The sequence below is a fragment of the Atheta coriaria genome, unplaced genomic scaffold, assembly GCF_025399875.1.
Source record: "Atheta coriaria isolate IRGN ID8LTWV9N9 unplaced genomic scaffold, Caltech_Dcor_3.1 hic_scaffold_8_pilon, whole genome shotgun sequence".
In the NCBI taxonomy this organism is placed as follows: Eukaryota; Metazoa; Arthropoda; class Insecta; order Coleoptera; family Staphylinidae; genus Dalotia; species Dalotia coriaria.
Window position 1 is genome coordinate 5,532,233 of NW_027045450.1, and position 24,874 is coordinate 5,557,106.

Here is a 24,874-nt window from a genome sequence, read left to right on the forward strand (position 1 = left end):
CTCACTTCTCCGAGCACCTCTAAGACTCTCCGCTGCCTTACAACCAGCGTAAAATCCACATCAGTCCTTCTGCTCTCATCTTTGAACCCGGCGCCATCTTCAGAGCGCACGCTGGCTTCACAGTGTATGATGATAAGAGTAAAGGAAGTTGTAATTTCCTTTGGAAAAAAGTTAAAAATTGATTCTAGGGATTCTTGCGTGTAAAATTAGTAATAATTTGCGCAAATTGCTTAAATAGTTAATTTTTGATGTGTGGATTATAATATATTGTGTTATTATATAATTTTTAGGTTATTTGATGTTAATATGAATTAATAACCTAAAAATTAAATAGAAAGTGATAAATTTTCACGTTTTAAGGTTTAAAAACACATTTAATATCAGAATATATGATGATAAGAGTAAAGGAAGTTGTAATTCAGTAATTTAGTGTGGATTAAGTGTTACATTTTGATTTTAAGTATTTTTGTGTCTGAAAATTGAGTGTTTATAGGTTTTTGATATTCTTATCAGAATGTACTATGTATTTAGGAAATAACAAACTTTTACTTTCAGTTTCCAGTTAAAATAATCTCAAATTTAATCTATATTTGATTAATATCTATATATATAAAATTTGCGTGTCACAGTGTTTGTTTCCATACTCCTCCGAAACGGCTTTACCGATTTTTACCAAATTTTATATGCGTATTCAGTAGGTCTGAGAATCGGCTAACATCTATTTTTCATACCCCTAAGTTGTTTTTATTTTTTTTATAATGTGGAATTAAAAAATACATACAACCCTAAATTTTTAGCTTCTTATCACCAACCCCTATTTCTTTATAGCCATTTTCGTAATTTAATCATTTTTCATCCCGCTCAAAGAAAATTTTTATATGCGTATTCAGTAGGTCTGAGAATCGGTAACTTCATATCTCTAAGTGATAAGGGTTGTTCACCCTTAATTTTTTTTAAATTTTGGTCGAAATTTTTTGTTTTTATTTTTTTAATGTGGCATTAAAATATACATACAACCCTAAATTTTTTTTATAATAAGGTGTCTTATCACCAACCCCTATTTTTATAATAAGTAAGTTACTTCTGGATTGTCTACACTAAAATTTATCTAGAAACTTGAAATAATTTATATGGCAAAACTTTGCCCGGTTAACTAGTATCACTCAGCTTATACTAATACATAAAATCAACTTTCATCCTTTATTTCTCACCCTTTAAATAATATTCCTTTTACTACACTTTTCTATATCACTCATTATACTAATCTAAAGATATCCTGAAAATTTCATCAAAATCCTTCCAGTAGTTTAAAAGTTAAAAAGTAACAAACAAACAAACAGTAATTCACACATACGGGAATAAAAATAAATTGAAAACATTGTATTCTTAGAATTAATAACAATAACTATTAATACATGACGTATTGAACTTGATGCACTCAATAAAAAATAAACTCATCAACAATCAAACATGATCAGAATTATTCTTTTATTTTCATTATTTTGACAATGTATATTACACTGCAATGCGTCTGCGATTAAATATTGTTTGCTTTCCATGTGTCACAAGTCACAAGTCACACAACTACCACACTTACTCGTGCTTGTATGTATCATAATAATGCGTCATAAGCTGATTGATCACAAGACGAACACTTGCCATTCGAATTCAACATGAAATTCAACTTAATTAAAACAAAACAATCAAACCAGAATCGTGTGAGTTCTCTCGACCACACATCGAATTCGCGATTGACGATTGGTTTGGCTGTTAACATTTAGAGATTACCGTCCTGCGTCATATATACATACCATTCTTATATGCTTTTTAAATACATAATTTCATAACTGCACATGATATTATATTACATTTCCAAGCATCTGCATGATGATAATATACTCGTAATTAGTAATTTCAGAGGAGATGGAATATTGTTGACCTCGTTTTTATGTGATGTGTGAATAATTTGAGTGATAGCGAAAATATTATGGAAAAATTGCCTCATTGACATTTTGTGTATCGTATATATGCACATGATGATAAGAAAACCGACTAAAACAGGATGTAACTCAATGCTCACATCGCGCACTAATTGATTCGCTGATTAGTTCAAAAGTTCAACGAAATACGTCTGCTTTTGGCTTGTTTGCGTTTTTTGTTATGACTGATGAAGCAAATAAAATATTCTCGCATCGTGATTACTTTCAATACATTTAAATATCTGTTTGTTATATTTGTCATATTATTATTGTAATTTACAGGAGGGTATGACATGTAAAATACGTCATTGAATTGTGATGTTTGCCAAAACAATGATAGTTTTCACTTTTTTGTGTTGTATTATATATCGTAGGTATTTGAAAAGAGGAAGAGTTTTTGGCAAGTGTAATAGTGATAAATTTGTTTATAAATACCTGAAAATGCTGTAAAGTTGTCTAGTATTTGAGGAAAACTGAAAATAAACTTGATGTTTTGCCATAGCACGTCATAAACTGGCATAACATAACCTCAACCTCAACATTTCTGAGAATTTAGATTTAGTTTGGATATAGTCCAATATTTAGATAATAAAAGGTGCTAACATTGTTGTTTTCAGCTAATTTTGTGAATACCAAGAAATATAACATTCAATAATATTATTAATCACAAAAGTGCGCGTGGCAAAACAATAACAAACATTAGTTTGTGTTTTCAGGGTTTTGTTATCATTGAAATAATTTTAAGATTAGATTACGGTCAGATGCGCATCAGAGCGCCATCTCGGAATGAATTATCTAACAATAACTATGATTGAACTTTCATATCAACTTTTACTCCTAATTTTATCATTTTAACGATTTGTTTTGCACAATTAAGATGTGACGTACGGGGCTTGAGTCTAATGAAACTCTCTTGACATGAACGCAGCAATATTCTTACTTAGATAATCATATTAATGCAGCACTTTGTATCTCCATAACAAATTAAAGTAAAAATAACTTAGATTATTACAGATAAAATTCCATACATAAGTGGAATTATCTTCAAAAATATAAAAATAAACATAGACTTCCTCTAAAAATACAATCACTTCAAATTTATCACAATTTAAAAATGTTATAAACTAGTTCTGATCAACTATAATCAAATATAATGACATTGCACATGAATAACACGTGTGTAATCGACGAGACTAGTGAAACACGCACGTGTAATAACAAAAAGAAAACATAATCTCAACCTGATCTTAATGTAAATCACTGTATAAGCTAAGTTTAGATTAAGATAACAACGTATCATTAACTGTCATCTCATTTATGCATCACGCATTATGTGATAATGGTAGAATTAGATTTATATGACAGATAAGTATATATTAGATAATTTAAGAAGCTAATTATTACATTCCAAACAAAACACATCTCAGCAATTCATCACCCTATTATTTAAGCAGTAAGAAATTCACTTACTATAAGTAAGACAGGCATAGAAACAGAATCAAAAACAAAATGGTGTCACATTTATTGTCAAACTTGTTTCGAGGCACCAGGGGATGCAATATGTGTCAGTTTTAATTGGTAATTATATTAATAATAATAAAATTTTATTTATTTTTCATTTTAAATGATAAACAATTACTTTTAGCTTCTTTAGGGGTTACTACAACACAAATGTATCTAACATGGCCGTCACCTACAATATCAATACTAAAGGGAGATAACTCTCCACTTGGTGAACCAATTTCAAGCGTAAGTTATTAATAAAAACACAAAATTAAAAAATAAAACACTTTTTGTAGGAAGATTCATCTTGGATTGTTTCTATTATTTTATTATCTGGTTTCCCAGCTGCGTTTACTTTTCATCTGACTACTGCACGATTCTGTCGAAAACAAGTGCTACACGCCGCTTCTGTTACACTTTTTCTACCTTGGTTTATTATTATATTCGCCAATCACGTTGCGTATATCTACGCAGCACGAATATTAGCTGGATTATTACTGGGAACAACTATAATTGTAAGTATACATAACATAACGTCATAATCATAAAAATAAAGAGGACATTGGGTAATCCATAACCAGTTGCCTAGTTTACGTACAGAATTTGCGATAAAACGGAAACTGTCACACTAAAAATGAAAAATCAGTAGTGTTTAACAAGTTGCATATCTTAAAAAGGTTAGGAAACAAAAAAGTCAAATTTAAATAATTTAGTAAAATGAACTGAAAATAACCACTGATACAGTACCAATAAAAAAATGGTTGTTTGTAAAGTAGGTTTACGATCGAGATGTTGACGTGATAACGTGATAACGTCTTATTGGTGATATAAGTTTTGTTTGTTGCAATTGTTGTAACACTTCACTTGCACTTCACATTTTGTTTTACTGTTAAACATTCAACGAAAACTTAACCGCACGAGAAAATCTCCATTCGTTTGTATGCCGCTAGAGTGAGAGAGACGGAAGATCGGTCCACTCACTCGAACGCTATGCCTGCCTCCGCTCGTGTGGATTCCGCGTCACAAGTTTCACGGAATGACTGGCAGCGCTCGAGATGAGACGGGAGATCGGTCCGTCTCTCTCTCGTTATAGCGATCGACCTCGAGAGGCCTCGTGACAAGTTTCTGAACATGTCACCCGACTAAAACGATTTTAAAGACGTTATCACGTCAAAACAAAGAAGTATATCTAATAAATTTACAGTTTCCTGTAACATAACTCAACATAACCTCTTTTAATAACTATTAATATCAATTTTTGAAATATTTAAATTTTTAGACTGCAGCAATGTACTCATCAGAAATAGCTGATCCAGACATCCGTGGCCGCCTTGGCACATCCTACGGAGTAATGAAACTATCCGGATCCATCATAGTCCTTGCTGTAGGCCCTTTTGTCTCCTACACAGTACTAGCAATTGTCTGCGCAATCGTCCCATTCACCTTATTCTGCCTGCTTTTCTTCATCCCAGAATCTCCCTACTCTTTAGTAAAGAAACAACGCTTAGATGAAGCACGTGAAGCTGTTATCATGCTATCAGGATCAAAAGATGATATCGAAATAGACGAAAGGGTTAAAACTATTGTCGCATTTGTACACACAGCGGAACGTCCACTTGGAGTAAAAGAAGTATTCTCCAATTGGAAATATGTTAAATCAATGGCGATTGTGATCACACTTGTGACTTTCGAATACTTCGGAGGATTCAATGCAATTAATTCTTATCAACAAGAGATTATTGCTAGTAGTGAGAGTGACATTAGTCCGGAGGTGTCAAGTATTGTTTTTGGGCTCATACAAATACCAGCAGGTAATTTATTAGTTATTTTTGTGTTTTTGTTTGTTTGTTTCGCTTTTACGTGAAAACTACTCATCCGATCATCATGAAATTTTGTATATATATTGTCAAGGACATTATAAAGGACATAGGATATTTTTATTTCAAAATTTCAATGTTTTGTTCGGAAATTAAAAAATTAAGAAAAATCGAATCAAATCGGATACCAATCATTTTCATACTTATATAATACACAATGAGGTGGCTCTGAAGTGCATTATTATCATTTTACTATTTCCTATTTAATTTAACATTTATTAGCTTCAAATAACAACAGACAAATTAATTACACAGTTTTTTAAATTAAAATCAATTTCTACTTCTTCTACAGACCAAAATCTATTAATTCATAAACATAACCTCACTTTAATCTAATTTCTCTTTCATTTAATTTATTTCCATGCTTTCAGCTATTCTCTCAGCCTTTTTAGTTGATCGCCTCGGACGTAAAGTAATTCTATACATAGGCTGCACCGGTTGCCTAATTCCACTCATCGCTGAGGGCGTTTACTTCTATTTAGAAGATTACCTTAAACAAGATGTGTCTGCGATATCATGGTTGCCTACAACAGGTCTAGTAATATTTTTAATAAGTCATGCAGTACACTCATCAGTGCCGTACATTTTACTCGGCGAGTTCTTTAATGATAAAATGAAGAACGTTGCAACCACTATGTTTAGTTCAGCAGGTGCACTGGCTGTTTTCGGAGTGACAAAACTTTTGAACCTATAAGAGAAACATGGGGACGTATACATGCTTTTGGATTTATTCAGGGTTTACGTTTGCAACTATTTTAATGACGTATTTCTTTTTGATTGAGACTAAGAATAAGACTTATCAGGAAATTGAAAGGAAAGTATATAAATAGTTAGGGTTAGGTTATGATTAAGATAATAAAAGAAACTTGTATTGAATTAACCTCGAAATTAAGTAGTAGATAGTAGAATTAGGTTATGTTTTAATTAAAAATTAAAATTTATTATAAATTTGTGTTTTTAATGAAGAAAAACGTGAAATTTCAAAAATCTTTGTTTAATTGATTTGATTTTGCTAAAATGGCTAAATAACTATTAAACAATCAAAAATTTATGATTAAAATAATTTAGATAAGAAAAATGATGAATTTATCTGAAAATAGCAAAAATTATTTATTTATTTGATGAAAAATAAAGAAATTAATAATTTTTTAATAAAAAAAATCAAAAATTAAAGAAAAACGTCAAAATATAAAGAAAACCAATCACAAAGCACAACTCAACAATGACGTCATTTCCCCACTCAAGGTTAACCATCTGTGAGGACTCAACATTGACGTCACGCAAATTTTAAATAAAAACAAACATTTTTTGCATTTTAACACTTTTACAACACAATCCAACATTCCACCTCCACAAATCCAAACAATATCAACAAACAATTATTTATTTAACTTCCTAAATCACCAATTCAAATATAAACAATACTTAACTCTTAAATACTAAAAAATAACACCTAACCTACTTTCTTGCCTTAACCTTAATCTTAATCCCTCCTTAGTCCTTAAAATAATATCCGCCATAACGTGATACTCTCCGGCGTATCCACCGGCAACAAAACAAAACTCTTCACAATAGCCGCCAACTTACACTTCATATTCAACATGGCGTACTTCTGCCCAATACAATTCCTCGACCCGGCACTAAACGGCAGATATGCATACGGATGCCTATCTTTTGAATTCTCCACAGTAAACCTCTCAGGAATAAACTTATCCGGCTCAGGATAAATATGTTCCAATCTATGCGTATCATAAATGTTCATAATCAACACACTACCCACCGGTATCCTATGCCCAGAAGACGCTGTGAATTCCTCACCGTTTAACCTCGAAATCAAAGGAACACTTGGATATAACCTCAAAGACTCCTTTATAACCAACTCCATGTAACTCATCTGATGTAGGTCTTCATAAGTTGGATCTCTATTGTCATCCAAAATGGCGGAGACTTCCTCATAAAGTTTTTGTTGTTCTTTTGGGTGATTAGCAAGTAATAGAAGCATGAATTGTAAAGCCATTGAGATTGTATCGTGACCTTCAAACATGAAAGTATCTACTTCTTCACGAATTCCATCGTAAGTGATTTCGCCTTTGTTTTTCGCTGATAAGAGAAGATCTAACATTGCAAGGCGTTTCTTTTTTGTGCCGTAGGCATCTGTGTCGCTACCAGCGTCTTGCTGTGCGTCGGTAATGTCGGAATCTTTGAAGGTTTTCTCACGTTCATCGATTACTTTCTTCGTGAAGTTTTTTAGGTAACGGAGGAGGAATCGTTCTTCGTAGAAGTGATGAGTGAATAAACTTACAATATAAAAGTAGAACCATGGACGTAGGAGGCGATAAACAGTGATTTCACCCATTCTAACCTCAAAATAATGATTAAATTAGTAAAATTATGTGTTTTTAGGTTATGTTGTTTACCTGTGGATGGCGTTACGGTATTTTTTCTCTGATGCTGCGTCTTCTAATGATGTACCCATAGCGGCTTCTATTTAAAATCATTTAATGTGAAATTTAACCTTAAAATTTTAATATTTTGTAATCTAACCTGCAATTGTATGTAAAGATGATTTATGTATATGTGGTAGTATATCTATTTCTTTGTTTGAATCACTTTTGATGTCTTCAACGAATCCTTTTGAGTGTTTATTGAAAACGCTGATGTAACGCTTGAGGATGTTGAAGTGAAATGTTGGGGTTATGATTTTTCTGCGGTGTTGCCATTTGTCGAAGTTACTTGTTAGTAAGCCTTCTCCTAACCAGTCGTGGAATAACCAATAAATTTGGCTTTTTTCATTGTGTTTTGTGTTGGATAATATCGTCTACAAATATTAATTTGATTTATTTTAGTTTATTTGAGTGTTTTGTGGGTTGCATACCTGCATATCTTCAGGTGCACATATCATAATGCCGTAGAATGCGTTGGAAGACCATAGTTTATATACTGGATAATATTGTTTGGACCATTTGCGTAATTTGTCGAATATTCCAACTAAAAAAATAAATTTAAGTTAGGCAACCCAAATAACACGTATTTTTAATATATGATGTTTTATATGTGTTATTACTTACTGGGATTGTCAATAATATCAGTAGCGTTCCCCAAAATAGGAACAGTTGGAGGTCCAGGGATTAAATTGATAAGTCTGGCGGTTTCACTTAGTTTGTTGTATAATTCAACACCGATGCAGAATAATATTAAGCCGACAAGTAGACATATTAGGAAAATTAATGAAAAACCCATGGTTTTGGGTTCTTTTGGGTTTTTGTTCGAAGTTATTAATGATTGTATTAGTTGGTTGAATGCACTGAAGCGTTATCACGAATGTATTGGCTACTTATGTCATGGGTAGTGATCGGTGTAAGTACTTTGCACTCACAGATATAACATTCAGACAAGGTTATCACTTTTAAGTAATAAGCTGTGGTTTACTTATTAAAACTTATTAGAAGTGAGAATATAATAATAATACTTTTCTATTTCAAGTATTTATTAAATGAAAGTTCAATTGTCATTGATTTATTTTATTTTTTGTTTTTTTATGTTGCTGTGTTGTAAATGTATTTGTAATTTATGAGTAATAATTTTTATTTTTGTATTTCCTGTAGAAAGCAATTCTTTATCTTTCTTAATTAATATTGTAATTAATTTAATTTATCTACTTCCATCATTAAAACGCCACTTTTTCCATTGTTTTTAAACACAAAAAGTAGTAATTTTAAACACAAACGGCCAAAGTTGTGAGTAAACTACTTTAGTCACGGGCTTTAGTCACGGAGTGGAGCTGGCGCCTGCGTATTTGTCTACGATGCAGCACAAGACCATATGAAATGCCATTCAACGCGACACATAATAATAACCTCACATCTCCATAAGTTTACGTTACACTTGTCAAAAATACCCGTTATAGGTTATGTTATAACTTTTTTTTAGTACTTGATGATTATTTTAACACTATTTATAAATAATTATCTTGTTTATTTATTAAAACGGTTATTAAATTGGATTTCAATGATTTTTTCCTTTATAACTTAATATATTTTTTATTCTCACTACATGAATCAGTAATATTACAGTAATTTATGACATTTATTTTGTTATCATGCTTTATAATCTTAATGTTGACATCTTACATCATAAAAGCAATCAAATTCATCATATTCATCATACTTCTCATATCATCTTCTTTATCATCATGAAATCAAAACATCATAGGAATTTTTCGTATTTTTGTGTTGTTTCACGTTGTTTATTGTCAGCAGTCATTACTTCCGTAAATATTTCCAGCAAAAGCAAACAAAATAGGTTATGTTTTTGGTTATGTCAATATGCACGAGTATATACCATAACAAAATACCGCCCAGTCAATAAATACACATTCCAAAAGTATTTCTCTTCATTCTCAGCTACATAAAGATTTAAAGATTCATCTTCTTTGTTTAATACACATATAACAACAATAAATATATTTATTTATTCATTTTGTCTTTTTTATAGTTGTATGCTATGTTTTTATGACAAGACTCATATGATGCAGTTGTAGTGATAATAAGTGTTTACCGGTTATATTTAGTTAATATTTTTGTATTATCAGTGTTTAATTTGCTCGTTATCAGTACACATCTAAAATTTAATCGTGTTATCATCAGCCAACATCAATGTTATACTCGATAGTTGTTTCCAAGCATAGAAAAACTTCAAAAAATAATTTAAACCCAAAATAACCTCAAAAATCAAACATAACCTCAAAAACATCCAAAAATATTTTTAAACCAAATAAAATTAATTTAAATCAATTAATATATAAATACTGCAATATTTGTTACTCTGTATCCATTTTCAGTGTTTTTCCTGTGTATAGCGTCATTTTGAATGAATATTATTATGTTATAGCTTATGATTTATCGCCGGTCGGGGCATTCCAAGTTGCAGGCAACACTCAAACCATCGCGCATGTTACGATCGACATGCTGTAGATACTTGATCGACTCGCGCGCCCCCTTTGACAGCCCACATCACCATCGCACATTTGATCCGCTTTGGACAAAAACAGAATATTACACTGACGCGTCGGCGAAAACCAACTGTTATCACTCTGTAAACAATAACCACAATCAATATAATCAATAAAACACATTATACACACAAAAACATCCGAAATATCGAAAAACAAAATGGTTACTTACACACAACATACACATCTGATGCATATTACACGCTGTCTCGAATATAGTGCCATACGGGCCGAGAATCAACGAAACTTCACGACATGCGCGTTCAATACGCTCACAACCACCTGAAAATTAAATTATTTAACCTTAAAATAAACTTAACCTCAAATCTAACCTTTTTCAAACGTAGATTGTTCCATAAATTCTTTTGGTACTTTATAATTTTGCTCAGCGCAATTTTCATCACTTTCCGTGCATTTTATATTGTTATCTTCATCGTTATCAGCATGATGTTCTTCATCAACAGCTTGTTTCCTTGCAACCGCAACTCTCTTCTTTTTTCTTTATCAACATCTTCGTTGGAATCCTCTGCTTCATTATCAGGATACTCTTCATCATGTTCACTATGACGTTGTGCTAACGACTGTCGATATTCCTTCAAAGCTTTCCTCATCTTTTCAACATTGTACGCTGTTGCCAAACGTGCTATAATACTATCCTTAACATCTTTCATTTCCTCACCGTCAATATCATCCTGTGCTCCGGACGCGCCTGTGTATTTCAATGTATCATCTATGATACTTTCCTCGATTGATTTGAGTTTTTCATCGAGTACTTCCATACTGTCAAGGTTTTTATTTTTATCATTTTTGTAGATTCCTGTAGTTGATTTTGCGTTTAAATTTGTAGGTTGTGTTGATGATGAATATTCATGTTTATGAAAGTTTTTCAATGGATATTCTTCGCTTTTCTTTGATTTTGATAGTTCTACGGCTTTGTGATAACGATTTATCAACCATTCGTTATCTAAATTGCTTGATTTCTTGCGTCGATCAATGCCGAAGTAATCCGACCACTTTACAGATTTTTTACTCATTTGCAGCGGTTGTTCTTGTGCTTGTGTGTCTACAGTTGTATGTTCTTGTTTGGTAGGTGGCGCTGTTGTCACTACTTTACCAAATGTTGGTTTCTTGGTTGTAATATTCACTTTTTTTGGTGTTTTATCTTTATTTTCTTTTTCATTATTATTATTAGTGTTATCAAAGAGTTGTGATAATTCTTTTTCGACTTGTGGATCCGTACGTTTTACTTTTCGTTGATTAACCTCTTTAACCTCTTTCATGCTCCGCTTTGACACAGGAAATCGTTTCGTGACAGGATAAAACGGCACGCGACGTTCTCTGGATTTATAAATCCCGTAAGCACCACCTGAATAATTCGGGGTTATGTCATCTTCATAATACGATGCATGAGAAAATGGCCGCCGTTTGCGCATGCCCACACCGTTATAACCCAAACTGTTGTAGTTGTAATAATTATAACGTTTATACGGCGCAGAGTATAACTCTTCAAGGTTATCTTGACTTGGATATTTCATTTCATTCAAGAATTCGATATAATCATCGTCATTGGAACCGCGTCGATAGTTACGTTGAGGGTTATGTTGTATAGTACGCATATTGTGAGATTTTTCAGCACGTTCACGGAAGGACGATGAGGGTGGTGATTCATCCGGATCGTAATCCTGCGCGTTTTCGAGATATTCAAAGAGAGCTTTCTCTAACTCCGATTTACGATTTTCATATTTAGCTACGAGTATTAATATGTATAATGGGTTGCCTATAGTCGGAGGATAAATATTGGTAAATATAACTTACCCAAATCAGAAAAGTCATCATTTCCATAATTATCGTAACGGGAATAACCGGAGAGGTCGCGTTGTCGACGATGGACAGCTTTGAGGGCTCCTGGAGGGAATCCTCAGCGTTTGACGCGATGAGCAACAAGAGCAACGTGAATAATTGATATTGCAACATGATATACTGCAAAAATAAAAAAGATTTTTAAAGTTTTATTTCACAAATCGTCAATTGACAATGGAAATCCCCAAGGAATTTCATTACTCGTCGATGGAATGTCATAGAATGTCATGGAATGTCATCCACATTCCTTCAGGACTCTCATTAGTGATCCCCACGTATTTTACCAATAAATTTTTATCTTATTTTTTAATTTTAAGCGTTTTTAGCAAAGTTTTTGATTTATTTTTTTTGTAAAAAATTGAATTTACTTACATTTTAATCCATTCAACTATAAATTCAGTATAATAATACTTTGATCCTGAATTTCCCTCTTCACCTCTGCACTTCTTCACCTCTTCACCTCTTACTAATCTTTGATAATCTCGTCCTGTGGCTTGATGTACAGTATCACGTTTACGACTGCTGCCAAAACAAATACAGTGTTGAATTTCAGCAGGAATTACGCCTACGCTCAGCCCGCAGGACAAGAATTGCGAGGACTGACTGTCTGTCGATATAGGTTCATCCGCCGAGGTGGTTTATATGCGCGTCGTGGGCGCCGGCGCCGCGACGCTCGGTGGAAATCGATTTTCTCCGCGCGGGCAAATCCTGTTGCTTGTTGCTCGCCACCGCCACAATCACAATCACAATCAGAATCGCACTCCAATAATTTCCAGCCGCAGGCAGGCTGGTAACTCAAAGACTTCTGCCATGTTTTTATTTTATTTTTTCGTTTTCTATGTGCAGTGCAGCCATAGATAAGCTGAGTTTTTTGTAATCATGGTTACCTAACAATTTTCTTTTTTATTTCTGAGGAGTTTCTAAGGGAAAGGAAAACTTTGAGTGCAGTTTTAATTAATATAAAGTTAAATTAAGTTTAATTAAGTTTACTATATTTGTAATCCCTACTAATATTATAAATGCGAAAGTCCGGATGTTTGTTACACTTTGACGCAAAAACTACTTAACCGATCATCATGAAAATTTGTACACATATTCTTAGTGGTCCCCGAATGGTTATAGGCTACTTTTTATTTAATAAAAAAAAATAACAATCCGTTTCAACTATGTATAATGATTTCTAATATTTATTTGATGGTTTCAACGAGAGCGAAGCCGCGGGTTAAAGCTAGTTTGTAATACATTTGTTCTGGAATAATCATTATTTAATTAATTTTCATAATCGAGATGATGACGGTTTATTTGTTTTAAAAATTGTTTTAGAGTGTGATATGAATGAGTAACAGACGTGGAATGCAGCCTTGTAGTGAAATTAAGTAGAAATATATTTAAAGCAAGTGTAATATTTGTTTTTATGTTGTAAAATTAACAAATAATTACATTATGCGTTAAATAAGTAGTAATAAAGCATGTTTTTGATGCGTGAGCAGAGGAAACATACTGTCTGCTGAGAATAGTTCTGGATAGTTGCTAGAAGTGAGGTTAGAGACGAATGGCGGAGTATTAATTGTTTTATTGAATGTTTTTATTTGTTAACATTAATTGTGGGTTTATTTTTATTAGTTTTGAGGTATTTTGTAATCAATTTTTGTATTTGCGTCAATATGAATGGAAAAATGTTGTTAATATTTGTTTAAATACTTTAAATGTTTTTTATTTCCACCTGTAAAGCGTCAGTTTTTAGACACACAAAGTGGTACTTTATATACGGACGGCCAAGCCGAGAGTAATATCCATTATCTACGGGTATTATTTACGGGACGGAGCTAGCGCCTGCGCATTTGTCTACGGAGCAGTACAAGACCGTTCGAAATGTCATGCAACGTCAGTCAAATACGTCAAAGCAGGCGATGGTGCTGCTCGTGTCGGAAAGGCACGATATGACCCGATGCGTCACATAGCCCTGCGCGCAGTATGGTATTTATAACCTTACATTTTGTAGTAGTGCGCGAGCATATTTTAATGATTTAAAATAAAGAGTTTTAATACAAAATCAAACGTGGAACAAAAATATGAAAGTAAAAACGTTAGCGTAAGCATAAATTAATCAATCTCGTGAGTAAAGTCCACGTATAGTCACTTGATATTTAATATATTATTAAATATTTTATAGAAAAGTCAGGATTATTATTTAAGAGTGGATAAGCTTATTTTGTACAGAATAACTATTGAATCATGAAATAAATTAAAAACGAAATTGAATTTCTTATTTCTTACAAAACAACACAACGTCAACAGAATAACAAGATTTTCAATTATATAATAATATGAAAAATGGATTACGCTCGAATGTACCTAATACAATATTTAATCAAACTTTAACAAAAACGCAAAAATCATGCATTTTACAAATAACAAAATAAATTAAATCAATAACAGTTAACTTATAAACCAAACCTAACCTATTTATTCACCTGCGCCATCTAGTGTAGCTATAACACACCACTATCATACCCTTGACCATATTTAATCTATTTTTACTTTACTACTCATATTACTATGTCAAGATCAATTCCTAGACGAAAATTAAAATAACACATTGCACACTGGTCAATAAATATGTCAATGATTAATAAAATAATAAAATAATAAAATGCGCAACCGAAATTCTGCAATAGATACACATTAATACATTATTATAACATTAATATAACATAACTGTCTGTTAAATCAAGTTATAGTTGTGCTTGTTTGACCTTGAACAAACTGCGTCCCAAAGCGTTATCACAAAAACACATGTGCATTTCAACTATTTATATTACACTAAAAGTACATTCATTAGCTTTAGTATAAAAGGCCAATGTCAAACTACCAACTATCAAGCAAATGACGCCATCGTTTACCATTTAAATGAATCATAACACACGTGACACACAAAACTTCACCAACAGCGCCATCTGTGCACAAACATTAAAACATTCAAATTCATCATATTAAAAGATGAATCCAAGCTGAAACATTCAACTGAATCCAATTAAACTTGCATGAAACTTTCAGCATGCGTCTAATTACGCCTAAATTAATGATTCACAACTTCCTCGAATTAATTACTTGCTTTCCGACTAGTTATTAACGAATTAGTCCAATTGAACCGGTTAGGTTATGAATAGGTTATGTTAACAATATTTGATCTTCAATGCAGATGTATATCGTAATCGTCGATGGCATTACATTTGTAACGACGAGCAACAAACACAGCTCGCTGAGATAATCTGTTTGTTGTGTTGTTAGTGGCGAGTGATAAAGCCCAAAACGGACGTCTAATCGCCGCAAATAAACTCGTTCATTGTCGCACCAACGTCGTCGGACTAATAGATAAGCAGATAACACTCACAAAGTTATTATCTACAAAGTGTCAACATAAAAATTAAAAAAAATTAAAAAATTACAGTTTTCTGTAATTTAAAAACATAAAAAATAAAATTACAGTTTTCTGTAATGCAATAAAAACATCAAAACGACATCTACCGGTGAATTTTTTAATTTTTTAAATTTATGGTTATTTTTTTATGAACACCCTGTAGAAAGAGTGTTGAGGAAATTATTCATCGGCGCACGAAAGTTTTCAGTCGCGATTACACTACGCCTCGACGCATGTGCAGCACACGCAGAGTTAAATATCGAGGGATTATCTCAAGTCGCTTCAGTCGTGCGCAAACCTCGTGCTGAAAAACATGTGACAAAGTGTTTACAAAATAAAACCAAGTGAAACACATACACAATGGAATACCAAGAGTTAGAACTGGGAATCGCTAAGAAATTGTCCGAGAAAACCAAGCGCCATTTTAGTTACCAGTTGGTGATCAATGGCACGTTATTATTTTGGATGTTGTGCTGTTCAGCAGGATTTTTGTATAATTATTATCAGGTGCAAGTGTTGCATTGGCATCTGAATGCGACGCATGTGCGCGTGCGTGAGTTGGAGCGATGGCAGAGGCATATGTGTTCCGTCCGCCATTACAATTGCCCGGAGGTAAGCCTATGACGTTGTGTTGGACTGTAAGATTGAGCGTAATCAAAACAAATGAATGCTTTGTCGTCTTGTTGACCGCATTGAGATTAGACTATTGAATTATGTATTATATTCATGTGGTCTACTGTTGAAAACATTTTATGAGTGTAAGTGCGCTCGGACAACTGATAATAATTGATAACGAGACGCGAGGCGAGACTTTCTTCCTGTATTCAATTATTTAACTTGTTATATTCATTTATTCATCTAAATGTAATGAAATTGTTTTGAAATAAGTTTTTATTAGGTACTAGCTTTAGCTCGCGAATATCTAAAATAATGAAGTTGCTTCCGTAGTCACAGAAGAAGTAACAATGAAGTAGAATGGCGGGAAGTTTAAAATGGCTGAAAGTATAGTCTATGGAAGTATAGTGTACAGTCTCCATAGTGTAGTCAATTGGATTTGATGTTGACGTAGCTGTCGGTAATACAGTGTGATGGTACTATAGTACTTAGGTTTGAGCTTCATTGCTGGAATGCTAGATGGCGTTAAAGTAGTCAAATAGCCAGATGCAGAGGTATTATTGGCTAAACTATTTCTTTATTTTATTTAAAATTTTTTTATTAAATAAAAAGTAGCCTATAACCATTCGGGGACCACTAAGAATATGTGTACAAATTTTCATAATGATCGGTTAAGTAGTTTTTGCGAGAAAGTGTAACAAACATCAGGACTTTTGCATTTATAATATTAGTAGGGATATCATGACATAACCTTAAAATTATTTTTATTTATTTTTATTTTGTTTTGTTTTGAAGGATATTGAAACACCTGAATATGTAGACGATTGGGATTGGGATAATTTTCCGTCTATGGATGATTATACCTACGATGATGCCGGTTTGGACCCGATGCCGAAACATTCCGAGCGTAAAAAGCGTGAAATTATCGCGGAGACTACAGATGGCGTTCCTATCTATACACAGTCGTATGCTGACGCTAGGCAACTTAATGACAGTGGCAGTAAAAGGCGTGTTAAAACAACGCGGAGAAGTCACACGACTACAGCGCCACTTCCACTGGCGTCTGTACCTGTTATACAAGCTGGATATCATAAGTAAATAATATTAATTTGTATTTTTGTTTATTTTAGGTTGTATTAATTTTATTAATTGTAAATTTGTGTGTTGTTTAGTCCTGCGTGGCCTTCAACAAATCAAAAACCCGAATTGAAGCTGTATGCAGAATTGGATAATAATCAAGTGTCCATAACCTCAAAACCTATCATAACAAGATCATCTAGAGTTATCGTAACGCCTGATGTGTCTGATGTCACTGAAGAACAACAAGTAAAAGCAAGACCGAAGGTTAAATCATTGGAAACAAGGAGTTATCAGGTTATAATTTAATCATAACTTAACATAACCTCACATAACCTAACATAACTAAATTTATTTCTATTATAATTAATATTTAATTTGATTTTATGTTTATATAGAGCCAACAATCAGATGAATTGAATACTTATAGTAATAATGGACGAAATTATCGACGACGCATGCCTGTACAACCAACACAACGTCAACGGGTTGTGGAGAGCTTTGAGGAAGATGTAGCACCTGTAGTGCCTACAATAGTGAGACCTACACGACGTCACATGCCAGCTGCGCATTTTCACGGGGATACATCCAAATATGCTTTGGGTGTGCATCAGAATTATCACGGTCAGTATTTGTTTGTTTGTTACGCTTTCACGGGGCAATTATTCAAACGATCTTCATAAAAATTCGTAGACATATTTTCAAGAGTATTGGGAAGGGCATAGAATACGTTTTAATTGAACGTTGTAATTTACAGGGTGTTAAATAAGGGCTCAAAGTTTATATAGAGCTTAAAGTATAGTTATAGTTAAATCATTCAAACCTAGATGGCGCAAAGGTGCATTGTTAGCATTTTTCATTTCTTTAAATCATCACAGGTCCATAAAACACAAGAAAAAATTAATTTCACTAAAATACAAATAAAAACATTATATTTTAATATTAATTAAACCAAAATCTATTTATTCATTTAGGTAATGGTCATTTAAAGCATTTGGATAGAACTTATGTGGATTGGATCTCAAGCGATTGGATGAAAGACACAAACCAAGATGGCGTCTTCGATTTTACAAATGGCGTGCTCACCATAAACGAAGACGGCCTTTATTTTGTCTATTCACAGGTAAATAATAATTAATTTCACAATCTTCTTCCATTATTAACAATTTTGTTATTAATTAGATATTTTATGTGGATGATCATGACTTGAACGGTTACCACGTGTATCGCAATCAAGAAATGATTCTCCAGTGCACAACAATGACGCATTCGACCACTCGCGTGCGTAAAAGCAACACGTGTTACACGGCCGGTGTGGAGAAGCTTGCTGCTGGCGACAGAGTCTACGTGCGTGATTTATCCAATGAGCGATTGTCTTTGTTCGAGAAAGGTAAGAGTTTCTTTGGGGTTTTGAAACTGTCGGATATGCGTGTTAAATAATGCGACTACGATAAGTACTAATTTGATACAAGGAAACAAACAATAACTGAAAAGAAAGAACAATTTAAGTTAATGGTATAATGTTTACATTGTATTTATTTTTATCGAGTTAATATTAATATTACGAGTGGTTTTGTATGTAATATATAATAAACAGTAACAGTATTTTACAAATTAAAGAGTTTTGGGGTGAAAAGTAAAAATAAAAATATGTAACTGTCAAATGTTTAACAGAGTTGCATTTGTGTAGTATTCAACGCTATTTAAGTAATATGACACCAGAGGGCGCGCTGATTTACAGTGCGCGACTATATCCATACCGTTCACATGTAGGGTGAAAAGTGAAAGGCAGCGTCCGTTTTGCTGAACGACTCATGCATGACTCAGACCAGCGTGCGTTTCGCGCTGTCCTCTTATAGCTGCGTACTACCCGTAAAGTGTGGTGGGGGAAAAAGCTTCAACACAGGCAACGGCACTCGCGCGCGATGTTATATACTACGCATACGTTTCAATACTAGCAGTATTGATGAAAGCTCTTCTTTTGAAACACTTAAGTGCGCGACCCGAACCTGTCATGTTAAAAAAATTAACATTTTTTATACATTACAGACACATTTATAAGAGGATATAATTTAATTTATAAAATAATTAAATTTTAAAATGGTAAGAAAATATTTTTCGTCATTTTTGCTAAGTTGAATAAAAATGCGAAACAAATGTTTTTAATTCCAAAATGACAGAGAAAATTTGTTAAATGAACCAATCTTTGTATTTAACCCGATTCAACGTGTTTTCACAATGTTCTCAACACAGCGCGTCAATAAATTACACTTGGTAAATAGATTAATTAATAAGCAGAGCGCAGCCCGCCTTCTTCACAATCGAATTACTGTCCGGGTCTACAAACTAAGAAATATACAGGGTGTTACCCAATGAAAAAAAACACAACACCTAAACAATTCACAAATTAAATAAATTAAACAATTAATTAAAAATATTTATATTTTATAAATTATTAATATGATTTCTGGACACATTGTATAATTGTAATATTACCCTTTCTACTCACTCGCCTGCTGACTGTGACTCTCTAACACTCTGGGAGTAGGTGAACGCGATTTCATCAGTGCGCAGTCGCAATACATGCATATCGGGGGCGGCGTTGGCGGCAGTAGCAGGCACCGGCCAGTAGGTGTTCGGGAGCTGTGCCAGAGGGTGGTTGCCGATCGATCGACGCACGGTACGCGCGATCGAAAACAAAAGGTATGTGCAAGCCGTGCATGAATTCTCAGCTTATTTTAGCACCACCCAAAACACAATCACAAAACAAATCAAAACACATAACCACAAAATAAAACAAAACAATACAACATTCAATTACAATTGAAATACATCCGTACGTGACCACCATTAAACACCAAGAAGAAAAAAACATCCGGTGTAAAATATAATATATAAACACACTGTATATGAAACAAAACTCAATACGTGTTGCACACCCTAAAAAGACCCACACACAAAACAAACAAAGTCAAAAATCGATTAATTTTGACATTTTTACACATTATCAGGTTAGGAATGAAATTTAAAGGTTAGGTGTGCATGTTTTATGTCATGTTGTGTGCCTATGAACCGAAAATCAAATATTGACACGCCATCTTGTCGTGCTTATTTAGTTAATATTTACGCAGACACAATAAGTCCACAAAATGGTTCGGGGCGTCGCGACGCGGTGTAAAATCGATGGTAATCCGTTTTACGACTTGCTTTTTACTTATATTCCATGATTACACATCGTAGACTTGATTCATTTATCAGTTTACTTGGATATCGATTGTAGACAACTTATATTACTAATGTCACTAACCTAACCTCAAAATTTACAGTTGTAGGTATCTGTAATATAGTTTATAAAGTGAAATCATGTAAATTGACACTAATCACTACAGTAAACTGTAAACTAATATGATATACAACACTCTAAACATTCTGACACATGCACACGTTGTTCGTTTGTTCAGTTTGTTCACTTTTCGCTTCACTTCACGCAGCACCTCGTCCATTTCGATTGTCACACATTCGCACTGCACCACTCAGCAAAATATCTAACCTCAAAATAAATTGTAGTCATATTTGAGTAATCTTTTGCTTCTACGCCATTTTCTTCTTGTCTTGTGCTGTGAGTCTTCGCCACGGTGGTTGTGTTGACGTGTCGTGTCTTTGTGTAAATTCCAGAAGATGTCCGGTGTGTGAAGCCGCCACTCCCGCGCCGCCGGAAGGACGAATGTGTGTATTAGGTGTGATATTTGAAGGTGCGCACGCAACCGACTCGCGATGGCCGCTGAACACAAGGACCACATCTACAGGTAGGCCATCTTCACCCTGTTCACACTCTCTGCTTACTCTTGACCTGTGTTGATGTGTGATGGAATTCATCATAGAGGATCATTAACAACATTACATTCGTCATGTCATGATCATTGGTTTTGTTTTTTAACATGGGGGAGATTGTTGATAGAAGGGGAAAATTGAGGTTATGTTTGGTGTTGTAGACAAGTTCTGCCCGTACCTATGTACCACAGCGACTTCAACATCTGGTCCGTTTTGAAGAATTGTATTGGCAAGGAGTTGAGCAAGATCACCATGCCAGTTGTTTTCAATGAACCCTTGAGCTTCCTTCAACGCATGGCTGAGTACATGGAGTATGCGTATTTGCTGAGATTGGCGGCACAGCAGGAGGATCCAGTTGCACGCATGCAATATGTTGCAGGTAATGACATATTTTGTGTATAGGTATAAAGTAGTCTACCTTTAGTTGTATATAGTTACGTATAGTTTAGTTGTAGAATTTTATCGTAGATGGCGCTGCTACTCATATGTATTCTAACTAATATTAGAAATGCAAATTTGAGTTTTCAACGCTTTTACGGAAGAACCAATCAAGGAATTTTGATAAAATTTGGTATAGAGATAGTTATGAATAGGGAGAAACACCTAGGCTACTTTTATCTCAAAATATAACCTACAGGGTGTAAAATAATGCATGAAAGTTAAAAATTTACTTTCTAGATTAGATTAGGTTATCTGACAGCTATTTATGTTGAAATTGGTTAAAAATACTAACAATTATTCAATTCTTTTCAGGTTTTGCTGTCAGTGCCCTCGCAGCTAACTGGGAGCGCCTCGGCAAACCGTTCAACCCACTTTTAGGCGAAACCTATGAACTCGAACGCCCAGAATTCAAGATCATCTGTGAGCAGGTCAGCCATCATCCTCCTGTATCCGCCTTTCACGCCGAGAGCGCCGACTGGGTCTTCCATGGATCAATCCACCCCAAACTGAAGTTCTGGGGCAAGAGTGTGGAGATTTCTCCGAAGGGCACTGTCACCGTAGAATTTCCAAAGTAAGTTTTTCTCTGTTTAATGTGAATGTAGGAATCTGTATGTCGGTACACGTTGAAAATCGATATTTCATCGTTTAGTTATTAAACTATATATGTTGTGGTAGATGCGGAGATGAAACGCGGCTTGAATTATTCATGACAACGTGCTCATGAAATAGCTTCATGTTTCACATCTCATCTTTCATCTATATTAGATTAGTTGGTAGTGTATATACAAGATTAAGGTTGGAATTATGTGTGAAGGAAATTATCTCCGAGTTTTTATTAATTACGTGGAAATTTGATGAGATAGAAGGAAAATTCAAACGGGAATCTATTGTTTATTAAATTCTGCGACTAAATAAACTTTAAATGTAATAAAAACATTAATAATTTAGTAGTTATAGAGCAAAATAGGTTAATAAAATTAATTTTGACCTAAACCACTTTAATTATTCAATTAACGGCTATTAAACAACAAATTTAATAAATTCTTGATTGAATTATGTGCAGAATTTAATAATAAATACATTAGTGAAAGAACCACCACTCCAACTGCATTAGTTTCGGAGTAATAAATAAAAACCATAAAAACCATTACAGGCACCTACATTACCTACATAACTTACATTAATGCTTCAGATTGAATGAATCTTACACGTGGACGAATGTCCTCTGCTGTGTACATAACATCATCGTCGGTAAACTCTGGATGGAACAATACGGCAACATGGAGATCATAAATCACTCTACCGGACATCGCGCTAACCTCACTTTCAAGCCGGCCGGTAACAACTCCAAGGACCTGCATCATGTTGAAGGCTTTATCAGCGATCGTAACAAACGCAAATTACACTTCCTCTACGGCAAATGGACGGATTTCATCAAATGCGTCGACTACGCTTCCTACGAAGAATACACCGCGAAAGATAGAAAGGGTTGTGAGGGTGCACGGAGCAAGAGTCCTAATGATTCACCCTCGCATGCACCACGCAGGGTTATGCAGAGGTTCAACAGTCTTAAAGTAGGACCGTTTAAATCAAACTCCGTACAACAAGAGGTAAATTATTAAATTTAGTATTAAAATTTGTAGGGTTTGAGATGTATTGTAGGCAACCAATTGAGCATGAATGTAGTATGAATGTAGAACGGCAGAGGGCGTAAATCGCAAATTTACTTTTTGTTTCTGTTAATTTCTGTTTTAGAGTATTGACGAAGCAAACCCACCTGATATAGGTGATGGAGACATCCCCAAAAGTAATTCAACATATTCTTTTGACGTGCCCAACTCAATTGAGATCTGGAGAGTTAATCCAAGGCCAATACAAAGTGCTGATGTAAGTAAAACACTAATATAACACATAAAACATAACCTAATATAACTTTCAATAGTATTATCAATTCACGGACTTTGCAATGTCTCTAAACGAGCTGGAGCCAGGTAATGACTGATTACCTCTGCAAGACAGACTCACGCTTCCGACCGGATATCCGTAAACTAGAACAAGGCGACATAGATGGCGCTGCGATTGAAAAAACGCGCCTGGAAGAAAAACAACGCGACGCTAGCAAATGCCGCAAGAGCAAGAAGAACACTGATTATGCATCGCGTTGGTTCCAACAAGCTGTCAATCCGGCAACCAAGCAGGACGACTGGATCTACACCGGAGGTTATTGGGACAGGCAATATCAGGACGAAGAGGACATTTTCTAACGCGGGCGCACGACTATCGCGCATACTTTTGTCAATATACACACAACCACACACCCAATACAAATAAATAACTACAACAATATATTGTACAGTATATTGTACAATTATTTATCAATCAAATCACCACTGAGAAGACACGACACGCAGATGATAAGTTGATAAGCTTGAATCGAATCTTAGAGCAATAATCATAGAATGCGTGAGGAATATGTGTGTAGGCCTTTAGGGGTTAGGAAAAACATAACCTATGAATGTGTGCCAAGACACGCACATGTATGCAACACAAACTAGAAAAAGCAGTATTTTGAGGTTATAAGATGAATATCATTCCCTCCCTCCATTGTTTTACAACCAGAAAAGTTAAAAAAGTTAAACTTTGCTCGTATAATTTTGTGCTGTGAATTATAACAAGTACAAGTACAAGAAATGTACAACAAAAAGCATAGAAATCATCTAACATAAGTTATTAGATATTTAGACACAGATTAATCTATTGAATCTATTGCAGAAGCATGTTATAAGTAAATCTAAGTAAAAATCAAAGAAATTTAACGAGAACTATGTACTATACTGATAAATCCTACGTAAAGCTGTCTGATTTAACCTAGAACTCACTCTACTAGGCCATGAAATGAGGTTAGGTAACTAGTGGAAAGTAATTCGCTATTTTTTAAAATGTAACGCATTCGTGAAATGCAATCTTGTGACAATGAATTTATCTTTCAGTCGTTTACACCTATATTGAGGCTTATGCCGCTTATGATAATTAACAGTCAATATTGATGGGGATCAGTAACAAGAGTAACAATGTAACAATGTAAAAACTAGCGCTGCCTAGCTGCAGATAGCTTAAATACTTAAATTGTACACTAAATGATTAAAACTTACACGTTTAGTTAGTTTTAGTTGAAATTGTATGAATATGTACATAATCGTTGTGCTTCAGATGCTCTATGTGTAATAAACAGATAATTAATTGATTAGAAACAACTACG

The 24,874-nt window shown here is 34.0% G+C and overlaps 5 protein-coding genes across 6 annotated transcripts; 3 read left to right on the plus strand and 2 right to left on the minus strand.

The window, feature by feature from the left end:
• Window positions 1-3,398: 3,398 nt before the first annotated feature.
• LOC135797280 (facilitated trehalose transporter Tret1-like) lies at window positions 3,399-6,188 on the plus strand. Of its 2 annotated transcripts, XM_065309546.1 has the most exons (6): window positions 3,399-3,557; window positions 3,625-3,728; window positions 3,779-3,997; window positions 4,762-5,293; window positions 5,731-5,892; window positions 6,002-6,188. In XM_065309546.1, exons 1-6 carry the CDS (start codon window positions 3,533-3,535, stop codon window positions 6,031-6,033), a joined length of 1,074 nt encoding a protein of 357 aa, XP_065165618.1. In that variant the 5' UTR covers window positions 3,399-3,532; the 3' UTR covers window positions 6,034-6,188. The 2 variants fall into 2 exon arrangements, with proteins under 2 accessions (XP_065165618.1, XP_065165617.1); XM_065309545.1 differs by having other exon boundaries at window positions 5,731-6,188.
• A 539-nt stretch (window positions 6,189-6,727) lies between these two features.
• Window positions 6,728-8,657, minus strand: LOC135797486 (cytochrome P450 4C1-like). The gene is made up of 5 exons (XM_065309862.1): window positions 8,428-8,657; window positions 8,235-8,347; window positions 7,904-8,177; window positions 7,777-7,843; window positions 6,728-7,716 (listed from the first exon to the last, which is right to left on the minus strand). Exons 1-5 carry the CDS (start codon window positions 8,597-8,599, stop codon window positions 6,861-6,863), a joined length of 1,482 nt encoding a protein of 493 aa, XP_065165934.1. The 5' UTR covers window positions 8,600-8,657; the 3' UTR covers window positions 6,728-6,860.
• Window positions 8,658-9,787: 1,130 nt separating this feature from the next.
• On the minus strand, window positions 9,788-12,852 carry LOC135797478 (uncharacterized). Its single transcript, XM_065309854.1, is given in 7 exon segments — window positions 9,788-10,358; window positions 10,361-10,451; window positions 10,543-10,652; window positions 10,703-10,869; window positions 10,917-12,117; window positions 12,186-12,350; window positions 12,603-12,852. Coding segments are annotated over 5 exon segments (1,539 nt in total). The 5' UTR covers window positions 11,987-12,117; window positions 12,186-12,350; window positions 12,603-12,852; the 3' UTR covers window positions 9,788-10,257.
• A 3,000-nt stretch (window positions 12,853-15,852) lies between these two features.
• LOC135797448 (uncharacterized) lies at window positions 15,853-18,962 on the plus strand. The gene is made up of 6 exons (XM_065309812.1): window positions 15,853-16,263; window positions 17,062-17,360; window positions 17,439-17,640; window positions 17,742-17,967; window positions 18,318-18,466; window positions 18,526-18,962. The coding sequence occupies exons 1-6, from the start codon at window positions 16,012-16,014 to the stop codon at window positions 18,781-18,783; spliced, it is 1,386 nt and encodes a 461-aa protein (XP_065165884.1). The 5' UTR covers window positions 15,853-16,011; the 3' UTR covers window positions 18,784-18,962.
• Window positions 18,963-19,932: 970 nt separating this feature from the next.
• On the plus strand, window positions 19,933-24,869 carry LOC135797376 (oxysterol-binding protein-related protein 2-like). Its single transcript, XM_065309729.1, is given in 8 exon segments — window positions 19,933-20,046; window positions 21,019-21,149; window positions 21,336-21,553; window positions 21,928-22,186; window positions 22,808-23,225; window positions 23,371-23,502; window positions 23,558-23,607; window positions 23,609-24,869. Coding segments are annotated over 7 exon segments (1,380 nt in total). The 5' UTR covers window positions 19,933-20,046; window positions 21,019-21,117; the 3' UTR covers window positions 23,880-24,869.
• Window positions 24,870-24,874: the final 5 nt, after the last annotated feature.